Source organism: Nansenia antarctica (genome assembly GCF_963989245.1).
Source record: "Nansenia antarctica genome assembly, chromosome: 3".
Classification (NCBI taxonomy): Eukaryota; Metazoa; Chordata; class Actinopteri; order Argentiniformes; family Microstomatidae; genus Nansenia; species Nansenia antarctica.
The window spans coordinates 9,319,759-9,336,067 of record NC_137688.1 but is presented as its reverse complement, the minus strand read 5'-3'; the positions used below and the strand labels follow the sequence as shown (position 1 = coordinate 9,336,067).

General features: G+C 49.5%; 1 protein-coding gene across 2 annotated transcripts in view; it reads left to right on the top strand.

Moving 5' to 3' along the window:
• The window catches only part of LOC308152702 (ecto-NOX disulfide-thiol exchanger 2-like), a 103,689-nt gene that overhangs the window by 37,965 nt on the left and 49,415 nt on the right, over positions 1-16,309 (top strand). For both annotated transcript variants that reach the window (XM_080525752.1, XM_080525753.1), the window contains exons 2-4: positions 481-612; positions 10,579-10,722; positions 12,170-12,376. In XM_080525752.1, the coding sequence (XP_080381878.1) occupies positions 495-612; positions 10,579-10,722; positions 12,170-12,376 (469 nt within the window). In that variant the 5' untranslated portion in view covers positions 481-494. The remainder of the gene's footprint in view (positions 1-480; positions 613-10,578; positions 10,723-12,169; positions 12,377-16,309) is intronic.

The window sequence follows — 16,309 nt, the reverse complement described above, 5'->3', positions numbered from 1 at the left end:
CTGAGAGCACAGAGCAGAGCAACCAAGAAAACATGCAATGAATAAACAAGGTAATTCCATCTCCTTGGTAACACCTCACAGGAGCATGGAGGAGAGTATAGAGGCATAGGAGTATAGAGCCACAGGACTATAGAGGAATAGGAGTATAGAGGCCATTATTGGGGAAATGTGAGGAAATCTAACAAAGTGTTTTAAGACCATACACTAATCATCTCTCTCTCTCTCTGTCTCTCTCTCTCTCTCTCTCTCTCTCTCTCTCTCTCTCTCTCTCTGTGTCTCTCTCTCTCTCTCTCTCTGTGTCTCTCTCTCTCACTCTCTCTCTCTCTCTCTCTCTCTCTGTCTCTCTCTCTCTCTCTCTGTGTCTCTCTCTCTCTCTCTCTGTCTCTCTCTCTCTCTCTCTCTCTCTCTCTCTCTGTCTCTCTCTCTCTCTCTCTCTCTCTCTCTCTCTCTCTCTCTCTCTCTCTCTCTCTCTCTCAACAGAAGCGATCCGTACCATGACCATGGACTCCAGCCCCATGGCGATGCCCATGTCAGACCCCAACCCCTGGGCCACGGCCATGAACAACCTGGGCATGGCTCCCATGGGCATGACTGGACAGCCCCTCATGCCAGGTACATAGTCTCTATCTGCCCGTAGACACCTACTGTACAGTACTGTACCTATGTATCTGTAGCGTGTGTTTATCATGAACAACCCTGGGCATGGCTCCCACTGGACAGCCCCTCATGCCAGGTACATAGGATTCTCTCTCTTCATCTGGATCTTTTATTTAACTCCGTACACGACTCCAGTTCCTTCTGTACATGACTCAACATAACAGTCCAGCCTTGACCAGTTGTAAGGTTTCCTCTTTTAGCCAGGTGATGTCAGGCCAGATGTCTGGTGGTTTAGGTGTCATGTTTGACCTGGTTGTTCTGGCTGCTGGCTTGGACTCCAACATCCTGACATTCCCAGTGAAGCCCAGTACTTTGTCTGTCTGTCTGTCTGTCCATGTCTGTCCATCCGTGTCTGTCCGTCCGTCTGTCTGTCCATCTGTCTGTCTATGTCTACAGGGGGAGTATTTGTCTGTCTGTGGCTACAGTGTTTAAGGTGGGCTGTCTCTGTCTGTCTCTGTCTGTCTCTTGTCTCTGTCTCTGTATGTCTCTGTCTCCGTCTGTCCATCTGTCTGTCTGTGTCTACAGGGTGAGTGTTTGTCTGTCTGGGGCTGGAGTGTTTAAGGTGGGCTGTCTCTGTCTGTCTCTGTATGTCTCTGTCTCTGTCTGTCTCTGTCTGTCTCTTGTCTGTCTCTGTCTCCGTCTGTCCATCTGTCTGTCTGTGTCTACTGGGGGAGTGTTTGTCTGTCTGTGGCTGCGATGTTTAAGGTGGGCTGTCTCTGTCTGTGCTGCTGCAGTACAGACTGGTTGATGGAGTCTGTGAGTCCTGCAGCCCTGCTCCTGTTAGCCTAGGCCCTACGTCTGCCATTTTCTGTGGCTCTATTAGAGTGGACAGGCTGAGCTGATTCAGCCAGATGGAGTTACGACTCTGTTATCAGTGTGAGGACTGGAGATCCTCACAGCTCAGTCCCAGGCTCTGATTGGTTTATTAGCAGGGTGGGAGGAGCTCTGGCTGCATCACTTACATCAGTGGTCTTCAACCGGGGGTCCGCGACCCCTAGGGGGTCCGCCAATTTTTGTCATAATAATTGACATTTTTCACCAAAATAATCAGTGAGAATTAAAAAATATAACAAAAATGATATTGAGTAAAGTACAAGCATTAATAGGCAATAATAAGCTACTTTTGACAAAAACTATTTACAAAATAAATGATGCCCATGATTCTAGAGTCTCACATAACGTCAGCTGAAAAAAAAAAAAAAAAAAAACTGTCTAGCAAGCTAGGTGTTGGCTAAAACGCTGCAGTTCGGTCTTCATTGCGAAATTAACGTTAATTAATAACTAGCATAACGTTACTAATTTAGTTAGTTTGATAATAACAAACCCGCCTCTTTGCTTCTCTATGCGTCGCTATAACGCGCTCCTTTACCATTCCGAGGTCAGATGGCTTTCCCGTGGATCAGTATTGGCGCGCGTCTTTGAATTACGCACAGCTATCCTCGAGATTCTGGTACCGCGCGGAGCTGGCTGCGCATTTCAATGCATTTCCGCGGATTCCGCGGTGCCCTCGCCTGACGTGAAATGCGCAATTGTTGATCACTTGGAGGCACTCGAAAGTCAATTTGAGAAGTACTTTTCTGAGACTGAGTCTTGGAGAAAGCACAAGACATGGATACGGTTTCCATGCAAAGACAATGCATCCGACGCCTAAACCTGACAGCCGCTGAGGAAGATCAGCTGATCGACCTAACCACAGACAGTACACACAATAATGTGTACGAGTCGCAGCCTCTCACCCAGTTCTCGATGAGCCTCTTGCCTTTTGCAACAACTTATCTTTGTGAAAGTGGATTCTCCTCCCTCACCTACCTGAAGAGCAAATACCGTTCCAGACAGCAGTCTGAGGATGACATGATGCTCTGCCTGACAACCTCCATCTCCCCCAGAATAGACAAGCTGTGTACCACCCACCAGGGCCTGTCATCTCACTGAGGTAGGCATACCTTGCTTCCTGAAGCTAAAAGTTTCATTGTTGAAAAATAATAATAATAGAAAATATAAGCCTCATCAACAACAACAACAACAACAACAACAACAACAATAATAATAACCAATCATAATTATGCATGAACGTTTTATCAATCATAAACACATATAGGCTAATAACCCAGTATATAAATAGGTTAATACGGTGAAAGAAAAGGTGAATGAAGTAAATATAAAAGTTATTATAGGCTTTAAAATGTGAGACATTTAAAAATATATATTACATGTGGGGGTCCCTGTTCTGTTTGTCTCTCGTCCAAGGGGTCCTTGGGTTGAAAAAGGTTGAAAACCCCTGACTTACATGATTTGAACATGATGAATGTGCATTAAACTGCATCTTACTCTCCTGAGTTGTGCTTCTGTTTCTCAAATTCGGATTCTGAGCCAAGCAGTGCGTACAAAAGCCTGCTGCTACGCTGCTAACCAACCAAATAGGGCAGATTGGGCCTTTCACCCAATGCCCAGGCAGAAGGACGATTCTTCTCAGATCTGTAAGAGTGAACACGGGCAGAGAGGGGAGAAAAACAGCAGTGACAATCTTGGCTTGAGGCGGTCAGCCGAGTTGCCGTGCCAACAGTCATATGTCATGTGTCACACAGGGGGGATGGACCAGGGAGACGAGTCATTGGTCCGTCCTTGGGAGAGGGGCGGAGTGAATGAGAGGTGGCCAGAGGTCCTTGTAGACGGATGACCAACGTTTGTTTAATGGTTTGGAACTGAGAACGAGATGAATGAAACACAACTGGCCTAAAGCTAGCTGGAGGGCGCTACGCTCCGTGTGTTTATTAGGTTTTTCAATATCATTAAAAGCTCTGCGGACATTTATCACTTCAACGTTAGGTTTAGTCTCTCTTCTCCATCTCTGGTGATTTATGCTGCCATGTGTCTTTTCTCTCTCCTTATTAAAACGACTTTCCTCCTCCCCCCACCTCTTTTATCATGTTTAAAATCACATTCTTATCAACACCGCTACAGAAATATGGGCATCACACAGTGCTTCAGCAGGAGTCCATATTTCAAATGAAGTGGGTTTAGAGGAGGCTCTTCCCACCTGCTGTGGTTTTCCTATTGGATTTAATTTGTACAATTGACTGAGCTGCTCACAGACGTAGAAGACTTTCTTCTCTTCGCTAGGCTAGCTCCGCCTGCTCAAGTGCAAATGATACACGTTGCTGTGTTGTGGAGTTAGAGTTGTAGATTCGCGTTGCCGTGATGGAGAGGAATGCTGATGTGAAAGTATATGTCAAATCATGGAGCTACTCTCTCTCAGTTCTTTCACCACACATCATCTTCCCTCTGCCTCTCTCCTGCTTTGAGTACTGCAGCCACACTGATTAAACACACCTGCATACCCACTAGCACACACGCACGCACGAACGCGCACACACGCACACGCACACACACACACACACACACACACACACACACGCACGCGCACACACACACACACACACACACACACACACACACACACACACACACGCACACACTCATGCATGCACACACTGGCCCAGGTTAAGCTGTGAGTGGTGGGAGTAGCTGGATGAGTGGTTTAGGGAGGGAGGGAGGGAGGGAGGAAGGGAGGCGCAGGGAGGGATGCAGGGTGAAGGGGCGTGGAAGACAGCTGTGCCCCTCCTCATTCATCACCTGGAGAACAGCTGCTCCATCCAATCTCTCTCACCCCGAATTATCCAACGTCTCCATTACTGCCATGGCAAATGCTGAGTCTGCACGTTGCCTCACTGCTACGACTCCGATGCGATAACTCACAACCAAATTAGGGGAAGTAATTTAATCTGTCCCTCGTACCGCTCCCCTCACATTTACACCGACGTACACACGTTTACAGAACACCAACATACACACACTTAGAGTACACCAACATACACACACTTAGGCCCAATCCCGATTCCCTTTTCTACCCCTATGGCTCGTTTTCGAGTGTGACTCGATTTCGAGCCAAGGCCTTTGAACAGAGCCACAAGCCGTCGAGTACATTCAGATCCCCTATTTAGAACAAAGCAGGGGCAGCCAATCCCGTCACGGCAGGAGGGGGTCGTTTTTGAATGAGTAGGCCAATGAGCATGGCCAATGAGTTCTTACAGAGGAGCTCCATATCATCTAGCCAGCCTGTTTACCAGAAAAGTCAGAGGGGAGAAACTGTTATTGAAACCCAGGAGGGATACAGTGACATTGTCATCAGGGAGGAATGGGTCAGGGACCATCTAAAACAACTAAAACAAGTAAACATCAGGAAGGCCCCTGGTCCGGACCTTATTTGTGGGCGGACACTGCGTTACTGCGCAGACCAGCTTAGCGGTGTCCTCCACCACATTTTCCAGATGTCACTCAATTGTAATTAAATGCAAAAAAGCAAACCCAGGCAACTAAACGATTTCAGGCCTGTTGCACTTACATCACTTACATCAGTAATAATGAACATATTTGAGAAAATCATTAAAAGCCTGGTCCTGACATTCATTAATGGAAAACTTGACTCAGGCAGGAAGAGGAGTGGAGGATGCTACACTATTTATATCAAATAATCTGTACAAATACTTAGAAGAGCCGCAAGCCCATGCTAGTCTTCAGTTTGCAGACTTTACAATGCAATCACATCTTTTAATAGACTGGCTGCTGTGTGATTTTAACTTGCTTTATGGGTCTTAGACTTCTTAACTGCCAGAGAGCAGAAGGTCTCAGTAAATGGTCATATTTCACACTCAGACATGTGTATTTCCACGGGTTCGCCGCAAGGAGTATTCTGATAGCTGTAGAAACAGGACGTTGTTGTCCCTTCTCAGAGGTTCAGAATGGGATCATGGGAATGCTCTCACTGATTTTACTTCTTCGTGTGATAACAACCTTTTGGATTTAAATGTATCTAAAACCAAGGAACTGATCATTGATTTTAGACGGAACAGAGTTGCGGAACAGAGTGCACCATACACATGTGGAAATGTGGAAAATGTTTCATCATACAAATACTTGGGTACCATATTTGATGATCATCTTAAATTTGACGTGAACACTGAGGCTATTGTGAAACAGAGAATCCATCTTCTCCACAAACTTAACTCCTTCTCTGTCAGGCCTGTCATCCTGTGTCGTTTTGACCAATCCTTTATTGAGAGTCTCTTAAAGTGTTTCTTTTCACATGCTGGTTCCAGAGCCTGACAGTCAAAGACAGGAACAGCCTGAACAGCATTGTAAAAATCAGTTCTAAGATAATTGGAGTGAAACAGAGAGACCTAAATTCCTTCTGTAACCAACAAGTCCTCCGGAAGGCAGAAAGCATTTTAGCGGTCATGTTCTGGTCATGTTCTGGTCATGTTCTGGTCATGTTCTGATCATGTTCTGGTCATGTTCTAGTCATGTTCTAGTCATGTTCTGGTCATGTTCTAGTCATGTTCTAGTCATGTTCTGGTCATGTTCTGGGTCATGTTCTGGGTCATGTTCTGGTCATGTTCTGGTCATGTTCTGGGTCATGTTCTGGGTCATGTTCTGGTCATGTTCTGGTCATGTTCTGGTCATGTTCTGGTCATGTTCTGGTCATGTTCTGGGTCATGTTCTGGTCATGTTCTGGTCATGTTCTGGTCATGTTCTGGTCATGTTCTGGTCATGTTCTGGCGGGTGAATTATTTCTCTTGCCATCAGGGAGCCGCTGTGCCTTGCCTGCTTGTAGAACAAACCGCTATTCTAAATCCTTCATCCCTTCTGCGGTCAGACTGTTAAACTCCCTGTAGGTGCTCGGCTAGGCTAGCAATGCACTTTAGGCTATAGCCCGTATTCATGGTATTGATTGATTGATTGATTGATTGATTGTTGAATTGTGTTATATTATTTCAAGGTACCCACGATACCCAATGATCTTCTTAGCTCCTGGTGCACTTGCTGTTGTTGCTGTTGCTGTTGTTGATTGTATGTGGTGAGACGTCTTTATGTATTTCTGTGCTCTAAACTAATTGCCCCTAGTGGGACTAATAAAGTCGTTTGAATTGAATTCAATTGAATTATGATTCAGGAAAACCTCCCCTCTCTCCCGCTCTGTTTAGTGATTTATGAGGAGGGACCAGGACCAGGGTTGACCACTCACTGCACCTTTACAGTAGATGAGTCTGAATTCCCTCCATGATGAGATTATGCTGCAATGCCAAACACTCTGAATTGAACCTGCCCTGCCATAAACTCTATCTATAATTCATAATGAAACACATTTCTCAACAGCCTTGATTTGGTTGAATGTATCACCTCAGCGGGGCAACACTGGAGGATAATAAGTCATTGCAAGTCAACCTGTGTAGACAAGACCTGCATCGTGATATAGGATCTTTTATCTTTATAATGTTTGACCTTTCATTTACCATGCATTAGTCCCTACAGTCTTCACTTGTTCTCCACCTTTACTGTTTTAAACTACTACTACTACTACTACTACTACTACTACTACTACTACTACTACTACTACTACTACTACTACTACTACTACTACTACTACTACTACTACTACTACTACTAGTACTATTACTGCTACTACTACTACTACTACTACTACTACTACTACTACTACTACTACTACTACTACTACTACTACTAGTACTATTACTGCTGCTACTACTACTACTACTACTACTACTACTACTACTACTACTACTACTACTACTACTACTACTACTACGACTACTACTACTTCTACTAATACTACTATTACTATTACTACTACTGGAGCTAGGGTTAAGTCTGGAGCTAGGGTTAGGGCTGGAGCTAGGGTTTGGGCTGGAACTAGGGTTAGGGCTGGAGCTAGGGTTAAGGATAGAGCTAGGGTTAGGCCTGGAGCTAGGGTTAAGTCTGGAGCTAGGGTTAGGGCTGGAGCTAGGGTTAGGCCTGGAGCTTGGGTTAAGTCTGGAGCTAGGGGGGGGGGGTTACCTAAAGTAGTGTAGCCCTCAGTGTAAGCTCAGCATAGCCCTGCGTCCCTCAGGAGTCCTGTCAGCTCAGCCAGCTATAGCTTGAGTAATGACATAAGACATCTGCAGTCAATGCTGCTGCCTTGTCTTAGCTTCCTGCTGCAGCCTGGTGATAGCACGTAGCCCAGAGGGACTGCAGCACTGGCCATGGTGTCTTTAGACCACTGTGACTGCAGCACTGGCCATGGTGTCTTTAGACCACTGTGACTGTAGTAGTGGCCATGGTGTCGTTAGACCACTGTGACTGTAGTAGTGGCCATGGGGTTAGAGGGTTTACAGTAGGACTAAAGAGCTGTAGCCTTAGCCTTAGGACTGTCCTAGATTATCTGTAGTTGCTTTAGGGTCGGACTAGATTACAGTTATTAGTTGATAACTCTTATTGAGGCTAGGGACAGTTCTGAGGGCATTCTCAGACAGTTCTCTCTGTTCTCTCTTCCTCTCCCTCAACCCTCACCTATAGAGAAGTTGAGAAGAAGAAGATTTCTGATAGAAATAGAGAGATGTTCTAAGCATCTTTTGCTATGTGTTTGTCTTCTAACTGAGGTTTGAATGTTGTGGAACACGGCTGGATAGGCAAGAGGTTTTATTATTCACACTTTTGATTGATGGGCAGCTTGGAATGTAATTACCTTTAACACCCTCTAGAAAATAGATTGCTTAATATGTAGAGATACAGGTGTGTGTGTGTGTGTGTGTGTGTGTGTGTGTGTGTGTGTGTGTGCGTGTGTGCGTGTGTGTGTGTGTGTGTGTGTGTGTGTGCGTGCGTGCGTGCGTGCGTGCGTGCATGCGTGCGTGTGTGTGTGTGTGTGTGAGAGTGTGAGTTTCGGTGTGTGAGACACAGTGGAGGCTGACACACTGAGACTGGCATTGGCATTCAGCACACAATGCCCTCTGTACCACGCTGTCACATCCCTCCCTCCCTCCACCCCTCCCTCCCTCCCTCCCTCCCTCCCTCCATCCATCCCTCCCTCCCTCCCTCCCTCCCTCCATCCCTCCCTCCCTCCCTCCATCCCTCCATCCCTCCCTCCCTCCATCCATCCCTCCCTCCCTCCCTCCCTCCCTCCATCCCTCCCTCCATCCCTCCCTCCCTCCATCCCTCCCTCCCTCCCTCCCTCCATCCCTCCCTCCCTCCATCCCTCTCTCCCTCCTGCCTTATCTCTCCTCCTTCATCTCCTCCGGATAAGCCAGGATAAGTCTCAGGTCTCTCTTTATCTCCTGCTTCCTCTCAACCGGATGCCTCAGACACCAGTACTAATGATGAGGTCATCAATATGAGACAGAGAGATGGATGCAGGCCTCTGGGCCTCCTCTTCCTCCTCCTCCTCCTCTCCTCTGATTTGTCCAGCTACATTTCTACTGTACAGTTGTTTTATTGTATTGCTGTTCTTTCCTAGCCAGACTGACTAGAGACTGTAGGGCCAGACTGACTAGAGACTGTAGGGCCAGACTGACTAGAGACTGTAGGGTCAGACTGACTAGAGACTGTAGGGCCAGACTGACTAGAGACTGTAGGGTCAGACTGACTAGAGACTGTAGGGTCAGACTGACTAGAGACTGTAGGGTCAGACTGACTAGAGACTGTAGGGCCAGACTGACTAGAGACTGTAGGGCCAGACTGACTAGAGACTGTAGGGCCAGACTGACTAGAGACTGTAGGGCCAGACTGACTAGAGACTGTAGGGTCAGACTGACTAGAGACTGTAGGGTCAGACTGACTAGAGACTGTAGGGCCAGACTGACTAGAGACTGTAGGGCCAGACTGACTAGAGACTGTAGGGCCAGACTGACTAGAGACTGTAGGGCCAGACTGACTAGAGACTGTAGGGCCAGACTGACTAGAGACTGTAGGGCCAGACTGACTAGAGACTGTAGGGTCAGACTGACTAGAGACTGTAGGGCCAGACTGACTAGAGACTGTAGGGTCAGACTGACTAGAGACTGTAGGGCCAGACTGACTAGAGACTGTAGGGTCAGACTGACTAGAGACTGTAGGGCCAGACTGACTAGAGACAGTAGGGTCAGACTGACTAGAGACTGTAGGGCCAGACTGACTAGAGACTGTAGGGTCAGACTGACTAGAGACTGTAGGGCCAGACTGACTAGAGACTGTAGGGCCAGACTGACTAGAGACTGTAGGGCCAGACTGACTAGAGACTGTAGGGTCAGACTGACGAGAGAATGTAGGGTCAGACTGACTAGAGACTGTTGGGTCAGATTGACTAGAGACTGTAGGGTCAGACTGACTAGAGACTGTAGGGTCAGACTGACTAGAGACTGTAGGGTCAGACAGACTAGAGACTGTAGGGCCAGACTGACTAGAGACTGTAGGGCCAGACTGACTAGAGACTGTAGGGCCAGACTGACTAGAGACTGTTGGGTCAGACTGACTAGAGACTGTAGGGCCAGACTGACTAGAGACTGTAGGGCCAGACTGACTAGAGACTGTACAGCCAGAGAGACTCAGTAGAGTCACTAAAACAACAACCGTCCACTTTGAATATGCAGGATGATTGTTTGTTCGTCCATTCATGAGTTCCTCTATTTAGTTATTTATAGTCTGGTGGTGTGTCACCGTTATTGACAGAACCATTGCAATGTCTTGAGGGAGAAACACACAAAGTCAAATATCAACATACCATTATTAACTCAGCATGGGCTTTACTGAGGCCTTTGGAAAGGTCCTTTTGAAGAACTGCTGCTGTCTTTTTTTAGAGGTGTCTAAATATTCCGGAGAAAACAAAGTATTTAGAGCTTGTTTTTTTTTTACTGCTGCTGGGTGTTTTACTGCACTCTGGTGTGTGTGTGTGTGTGTGTGTGTGTGTGTGTGTGTGTGTGTGTGTGTGTGTGTGTGTGTGTGTGTGTGTGTGCGTGTGGGTGTGTGTGTGTGTGTGTGTGTGTGTGTGTGTGTGTGTGTGTGTGTGCGCGTGCGCGTGCGTGCATTCATGCGTCTTCTGTTGTGTCTCTCCTCCAGATTTCGACCCCAGCCTTGGCATGTTGACCCCCATGAACCCCATGATGCCCGGCATGGGCATGGGGCCCCCGCCCATCCAAGACCTGCCCATCATCAAGGAGATCATCCACTGCACCACCTGCACCCTCTTCCCTTCCAACCCCAGTAAGTCTAACAGCCTACAGTACCCCACTCACACTGTACAGGCCTACGCTATCTAGGACATGACTGCCCCCAACCCCCTCTGTCGATTAAGAAGGAATATACCTACTTTATTACACCCTTCGGTAGAACCTTCTCTATAACTATCATCTATATAACATCTTACATCTCTATTACATAACATCTCTATTACACCTCTATTACAGTACATCTCCGCTAATGAAGAATAACTTTGTACTGTACATATTTCCAATAGAGCAGATTTATTCCGTTCTCCATGCGACCTGCTGACTGCTGACGGTGACACCGCAGGGTCCATCTCTCTGTCCTCTCTGTTGGTTTATGCAGCCATAAGCATTCCCCTCTCCTCTCATGCATTTTAAATGGCAGTATTGACTCCAGTAGGAGTCTGAGTCTGAAATGCAGAGAAATGAAAAGGAGGGAAGGTCTCAGTCTTAGCAGGGCTGGCCCAGGGACACTCAGGGTTCTATGGACCCCACATTAATATTCTGACAGCTTATAAACTCTCCAGCCTAGCACAATGTGTCACAAGGACACACACACACACACACACACACACACACACACACGCACACACACACACTAAATCATGGCATGCGGCGGTGAAGAGACACATGGCTGCAGGGGTGACACCCCCCTCCCACTTTCTCCCCCTCTCCTCCTCTCCTCCCCCTCTCCCCCTCTCCTCTTCTCTCTCTGCTCCAGCCTGCTATGTTCATGGGATGTTTTTAACGGCTGTCCTGAACTAGAAATCGGTTCGGTATCTGCCACAGTTGATGATGTCACAGAACTTTTGCAAAAGAAAAAAGTTAGCTGTGAAATTGCTGTCAGAGATCTGTTTCGATCTAAACTAAAACAAAAGCTATTTGCTCTTAGAAAGCCTGTGAATGCACCTGCAAAACGTCACACAGGGGCTGTTCCACATAACCATTCAGGGGTGCCAACGTGTTACCTTTTGGCAAAATTCACAGTTTTTACCTCAAAATAGGTCATCCCCATTCAGGCAGTACGTTAGATCCTTATTGTAAGTCATGGTAAAATGGTAAATGTCCGGGGGGAATGTTCCACAGCTTGAATTGATTTTTTCTCTGCATGACACTCCTGCATTAATTATTTAATCAGATTAATATTCTATCACATTATATATTATATACAGGGTGTTTTTAAAGCAAGCAACCATCCATATTCAACTTCTTCTGTAGTTTCCCTTTCATCTCAACCCTGTAGAGAACAGTACAGTGTTGCTGGCTGAATGGTGTCTGGCCCAGTTTTAAGTGTGTAGTAGTGTGACGTATTTAGTAGTGTCTGATGGTTTCAGGGCTCTGTTTTGGCTGAATTGGCAACTCTGTCCTTCATAGTTCCGCACCTGACTCGACCCCCTTCCCAAATTAATATATCCTTCTCTGTTTCCCCTCCTCATGTTGCCTAGACCTTCCTCCTCCTGCCATTAGGGAGCGCCCTCCCGGCTGTAAGACGGTGTTTGTGGGCGGCCTGCCTGAGAACTCAACCGAGCAGCTCATCATCGAGGTCTTCGGCCAGTGTGGCGAAATCATCGCTATCCGCAAGAGCAAGAAGAACTTCTGCCACATTCGATTCGCTGAGGAGTTCACCGTTGACAAGGCGCTCTTCCTGTCTGGTACGTCTCTGTCTGGACAACGTACCCTGAACTACTGTATGATGGTCTTAACACAACTTAACTGAACTACTGTATGATGGTCTTAACACAACTTAACGTTCCAGCTATGTATGGGATTGTCTTGGACACTCATTATCAACATGGCAGCTGTTGTTTTTGTGGACGTCAGACTGAGGTTGTATCAGACTGATGTCAGAGCAGCACCCTCTACTCTAGTGCTGCTTCACAGGAGAGGTGGCTGGGCTCTTCATTTAGTCTGATGGACATGAGAGGGCTGATGACTCACTCTCTCACTCATTCTCTCTCTCTCTCTCACTCATTCTCTCTCTCTCTCTCTCACTCATTCTCTCTCTCTCTCTCACTCATTCTCTCTCTCTCTCTCTCTCTCTCTCATTCATTCTCTCTCTCTCTCACTCATTCTCTCTCTCCCTCACTCTTCTCTCTCTCTCTCTCTCTCGTTCTCTCTCTCCCTGTTAATCGTTTGCGCTGATCGATGTGTGGATGCCCGACTACATGCTGAAGATGGGCGACGGAGGGAGGGAGGGATGGAAGAAGGGAGGGAGGGAGGGAGAGAGAGTGAGAAGGAGTTGGCGGGTGAAAGCTGGTGGAAACAGAGAAGAGTGTGTGAGAGGGATAAGTGAGGAGGGGGGAAGGGAGCGATCATCACCACGGAGGTCATTTAGGAGACAGGCGGAGGTGGCCTCCTCTCCAGTTGGAGACCTGAATGGAGGACATGAATCACCAGGTGTGTGTGCGAGGCGAGCGTGTGTGTACGTCTCCTGTGACTTGACCTAGCTCTTCCCTTATATATCAAGTGGCCTGATGATGACAGGGCTGTGAAGACTTTGCCATAAAGAACGATGTTCATGTATTCCCACGTCACACAGTCCACACAGTCCCCTCAGTCCCCTCAGCCCCCTCAGTCCCCCTCAGTCCCCTCAGTCCCCTCAGTCCCCTCAGTCCCCCTCAGTCCCCTCAGTCCCCTCAGTCCCCCTAGTCCCCCTCAGTCCCCCTCAGTCCCCTCAGTCCCCCTCAGTCCCCTCAGTCCCCCTCAGTCCCCTCAGTCCCCTCAGTCCCCTCAGTCCCCTCAGTCCCCCTCAGTCCCCCTCAGTCCCCCTCAGTCCCCTCAGTCCCCTCAGTCCCCTCAGTCCCCTCAGTCCCCCTCAGTCCCCCTCAGTCCCCCTCAGTCCCCTCAGTCCCCTCAGTCCCCCTCAGTCCCCTCAGTCCCCTCAGTCCCCTCAGTCCCCCTCAGCCCCCTCAGTCCCCTCAGTCCCCTCAGTCTCCCTCAGTCCCCCTCAGTCCCCCTCAGTCCCCCTCAGTCCCCTCAGTCCCCCTCAGTCCCCTCAGTCCCCCTCAGTCCCCTCAGTCCCCTCAGTCCCCCTCAGTCCCCTCAGTCCCCTCAGTCCCCCTCAGTCCCCTCAGTCCCCCTCAGTCCCCCTCAGTCCCCTCAGTCCCCTCAGCTCCCTCAGTCCCCTCAGTCCCCTCAGTCTCCCTCAGTCCCCCTCAGTCCCCCTCAGTCCCCCTCAGTCCCCTCAGTCCCCCTCAGTCCCCTCAGTCCCCCTCAGTCCCCCTCAGCCCCCTCAGTCCCCTCAGTCCCCTCAGTCCCCCTCAGTCCCCTCAGTCCCCCTCAGTCCCCTCAGCTCCCTCAGTCCCCTCATAGGGCTTTCACACCGGCAGTTCCGAACGCCGGTTCGCGTTCGCGTTACGAAACCTCAGAACGTTGGCGCTGTCTGGCGAACGAGCCCGCGTTCATACCAGTAACGTACCCTACCATACCAGTGTATCGTTCGCCAGACAGCGCCAACGTTCGGAGGTTTCGTAACGCGAACGCGAACCGGCGTTCGGAACTGCCGGTGTGTAAGCCCTATCAGTCACCCTCAGTCCCCTCAGCTCCCTCAGTCCCCTCAGTCCCCCTCAGTCCCCCTCAGTCCCCCTCAGTCCCCTCAGTCCCCCTCAGTCCTCTCAGTCCCCCTCAGTCCTCTCAGTCCCCCTCAGTCCCCTCAGTCACCCTCAGTCACCCTCAGTCCTCTCAGTCCCCCTCAGTCCCCTCAGTCCCCCTCAGTCCCCTCAGTCCCCCTCAGCTCCCTCAGTCCCCCTCAGTCCCCCTCAGTCCCCCTCAGTCCCCCTCAGTCCCCCTCAGTCCCCCTCAGTCCCCTCAGTCCCCTCAGTCCCCCTCAGTCCCCCTCAGTCCCCCTCAGTCCCCCTCAGTCCCCCTCAGTCCCCTCAGTCCCCTCAGTCCCCCTCAGTCCCCCTCAGTCCCCTCAGTCCCCCTCAGTCCCCCTCAGTCCCCTCAGTCCCCCTCAGTCCCCCTCAGTCCCCTCAGCTCCCTCAGTCCCCCTCAGTCCCCTCAGTCCCCTCAGTCCCCTCAGTCCCCCTCAGTCCCCCTCAGTCCCCCTCAGTCCCCCTCAGTCCCCCTCAGTCCCCTCAGTCCCCTCAGTCCCCCTCAGTCCCCCTCAGCCCCCTCAGTCCCCCTCAGTCCCCCTCAGTCCCCTCAGCTCCCTCAGTCCCCCTCAGTCCCCTCAGTCCCCTCATAGGGCTTTCACACCGGCAGTTCCGAACGCCGGTTCGCGTTCGCGTTACGAAACCTCCGAACGTTGGCGCTGTCTGGCGAACGAGCCCGCGTTCATACCAGTAACGTACCCTACCATACCAGTGTATCGTTCGCCAGACAGCGCCAACGTTCGGAGGTTTCGTAACGCGAACGCGAACCGGCGTTCGGAACTGCCGGTGTGTAAGCCCTATCAGTCACCCTCAGTCCCCTCAGCTCCCTCAGTCCCCTCAGTCCCCCTCAGTCCCCCTCAGTCCCCTCAGTCCCCCTCAGTCCCCCTCAGTCCCCTCAGTCCCCTCAGTCCCCTTCAGGACTGACCTTTCAGCCCAGCAATCAGCCGTCAGTCAGCCACAGCAGTCCAACACACAGCACCTCTCCCTATGAAATATTTACCTACAGTGGGAGCCTGAAGCATTTATTTTCTGTTTGACTCTCTCTGCCTCTCTGTGGTGTGTGTGATTATATCTATATATTATATAAGGGGCGGCTGTGGCTCAGCCGGTAGAGCCGACATCTAATGATCGCGAGGTTGGCAGCTCGCAGCGGCTCAAATCCCGGCTGGCAACCAGTCTCCAGTAACATTTATTCACTATTTATACTACTGGCCCGCTGTGTGTGTGTGTGTGTGTGTGTCTGTTTCTGTGTCTGTGTCTGTGTCTGTGTGTCTGTCTGTGTGTCTGTCTGTCTATTATCTATTAGTGTGAATGAGAGAGACGGGGGGAGGGAGGGAGGGAGGGAGGGAGGGAGGGAGGGAGGGAGGGAGGGAGGGAGAAAGAGAGGCGATAGCTCCAGTGTCGCTAGAGGAATAATTAGTAGCCTGTGAGTTTGCTCAGTGTACTGTATTAGTATTCAGAGAGCAGCAGCATTTTCTGTCCCAAAGCTAGGTGAAATGGGATGCAGCTGTGACAGAGAAAACAGACGTAATAAAAAGAGGAGAGTCTCCGAGGGACGGAGAGACAGGTGGACGGACGGATCAGTTTAACCCCCGAAATGAACCCGCCTGCAGTCTGTCTGCCTGTCTGTCTCTCTCAGACAGGATAGAGATGCTAGAGATGCACGGAGAGAGAGCACCTGTCATGGAACTGCACAGGAAGTTACGGTGTATGTGACAGCCAAAATGTCTAGTTCTGACATTGTTGCCTTGACCTATCAACCACTGTACACCACCAAGTATTACTCGCCATGTTGAAGTATTTCAAGTATTTTCGGGGTAGCATACTAATGCGCATACCGCATAAGAGAAAGGTCCCTGATTCGATTCCGGGCCATCGACATATCCTGCATGTCATCCCTCCTCTCTCACCCCTCCTTCCTGTCAATCTCTACTGTCTCTATCCCAATAAAGCAGACATGCATTATTACATGCATACATATTTGAAATAAGA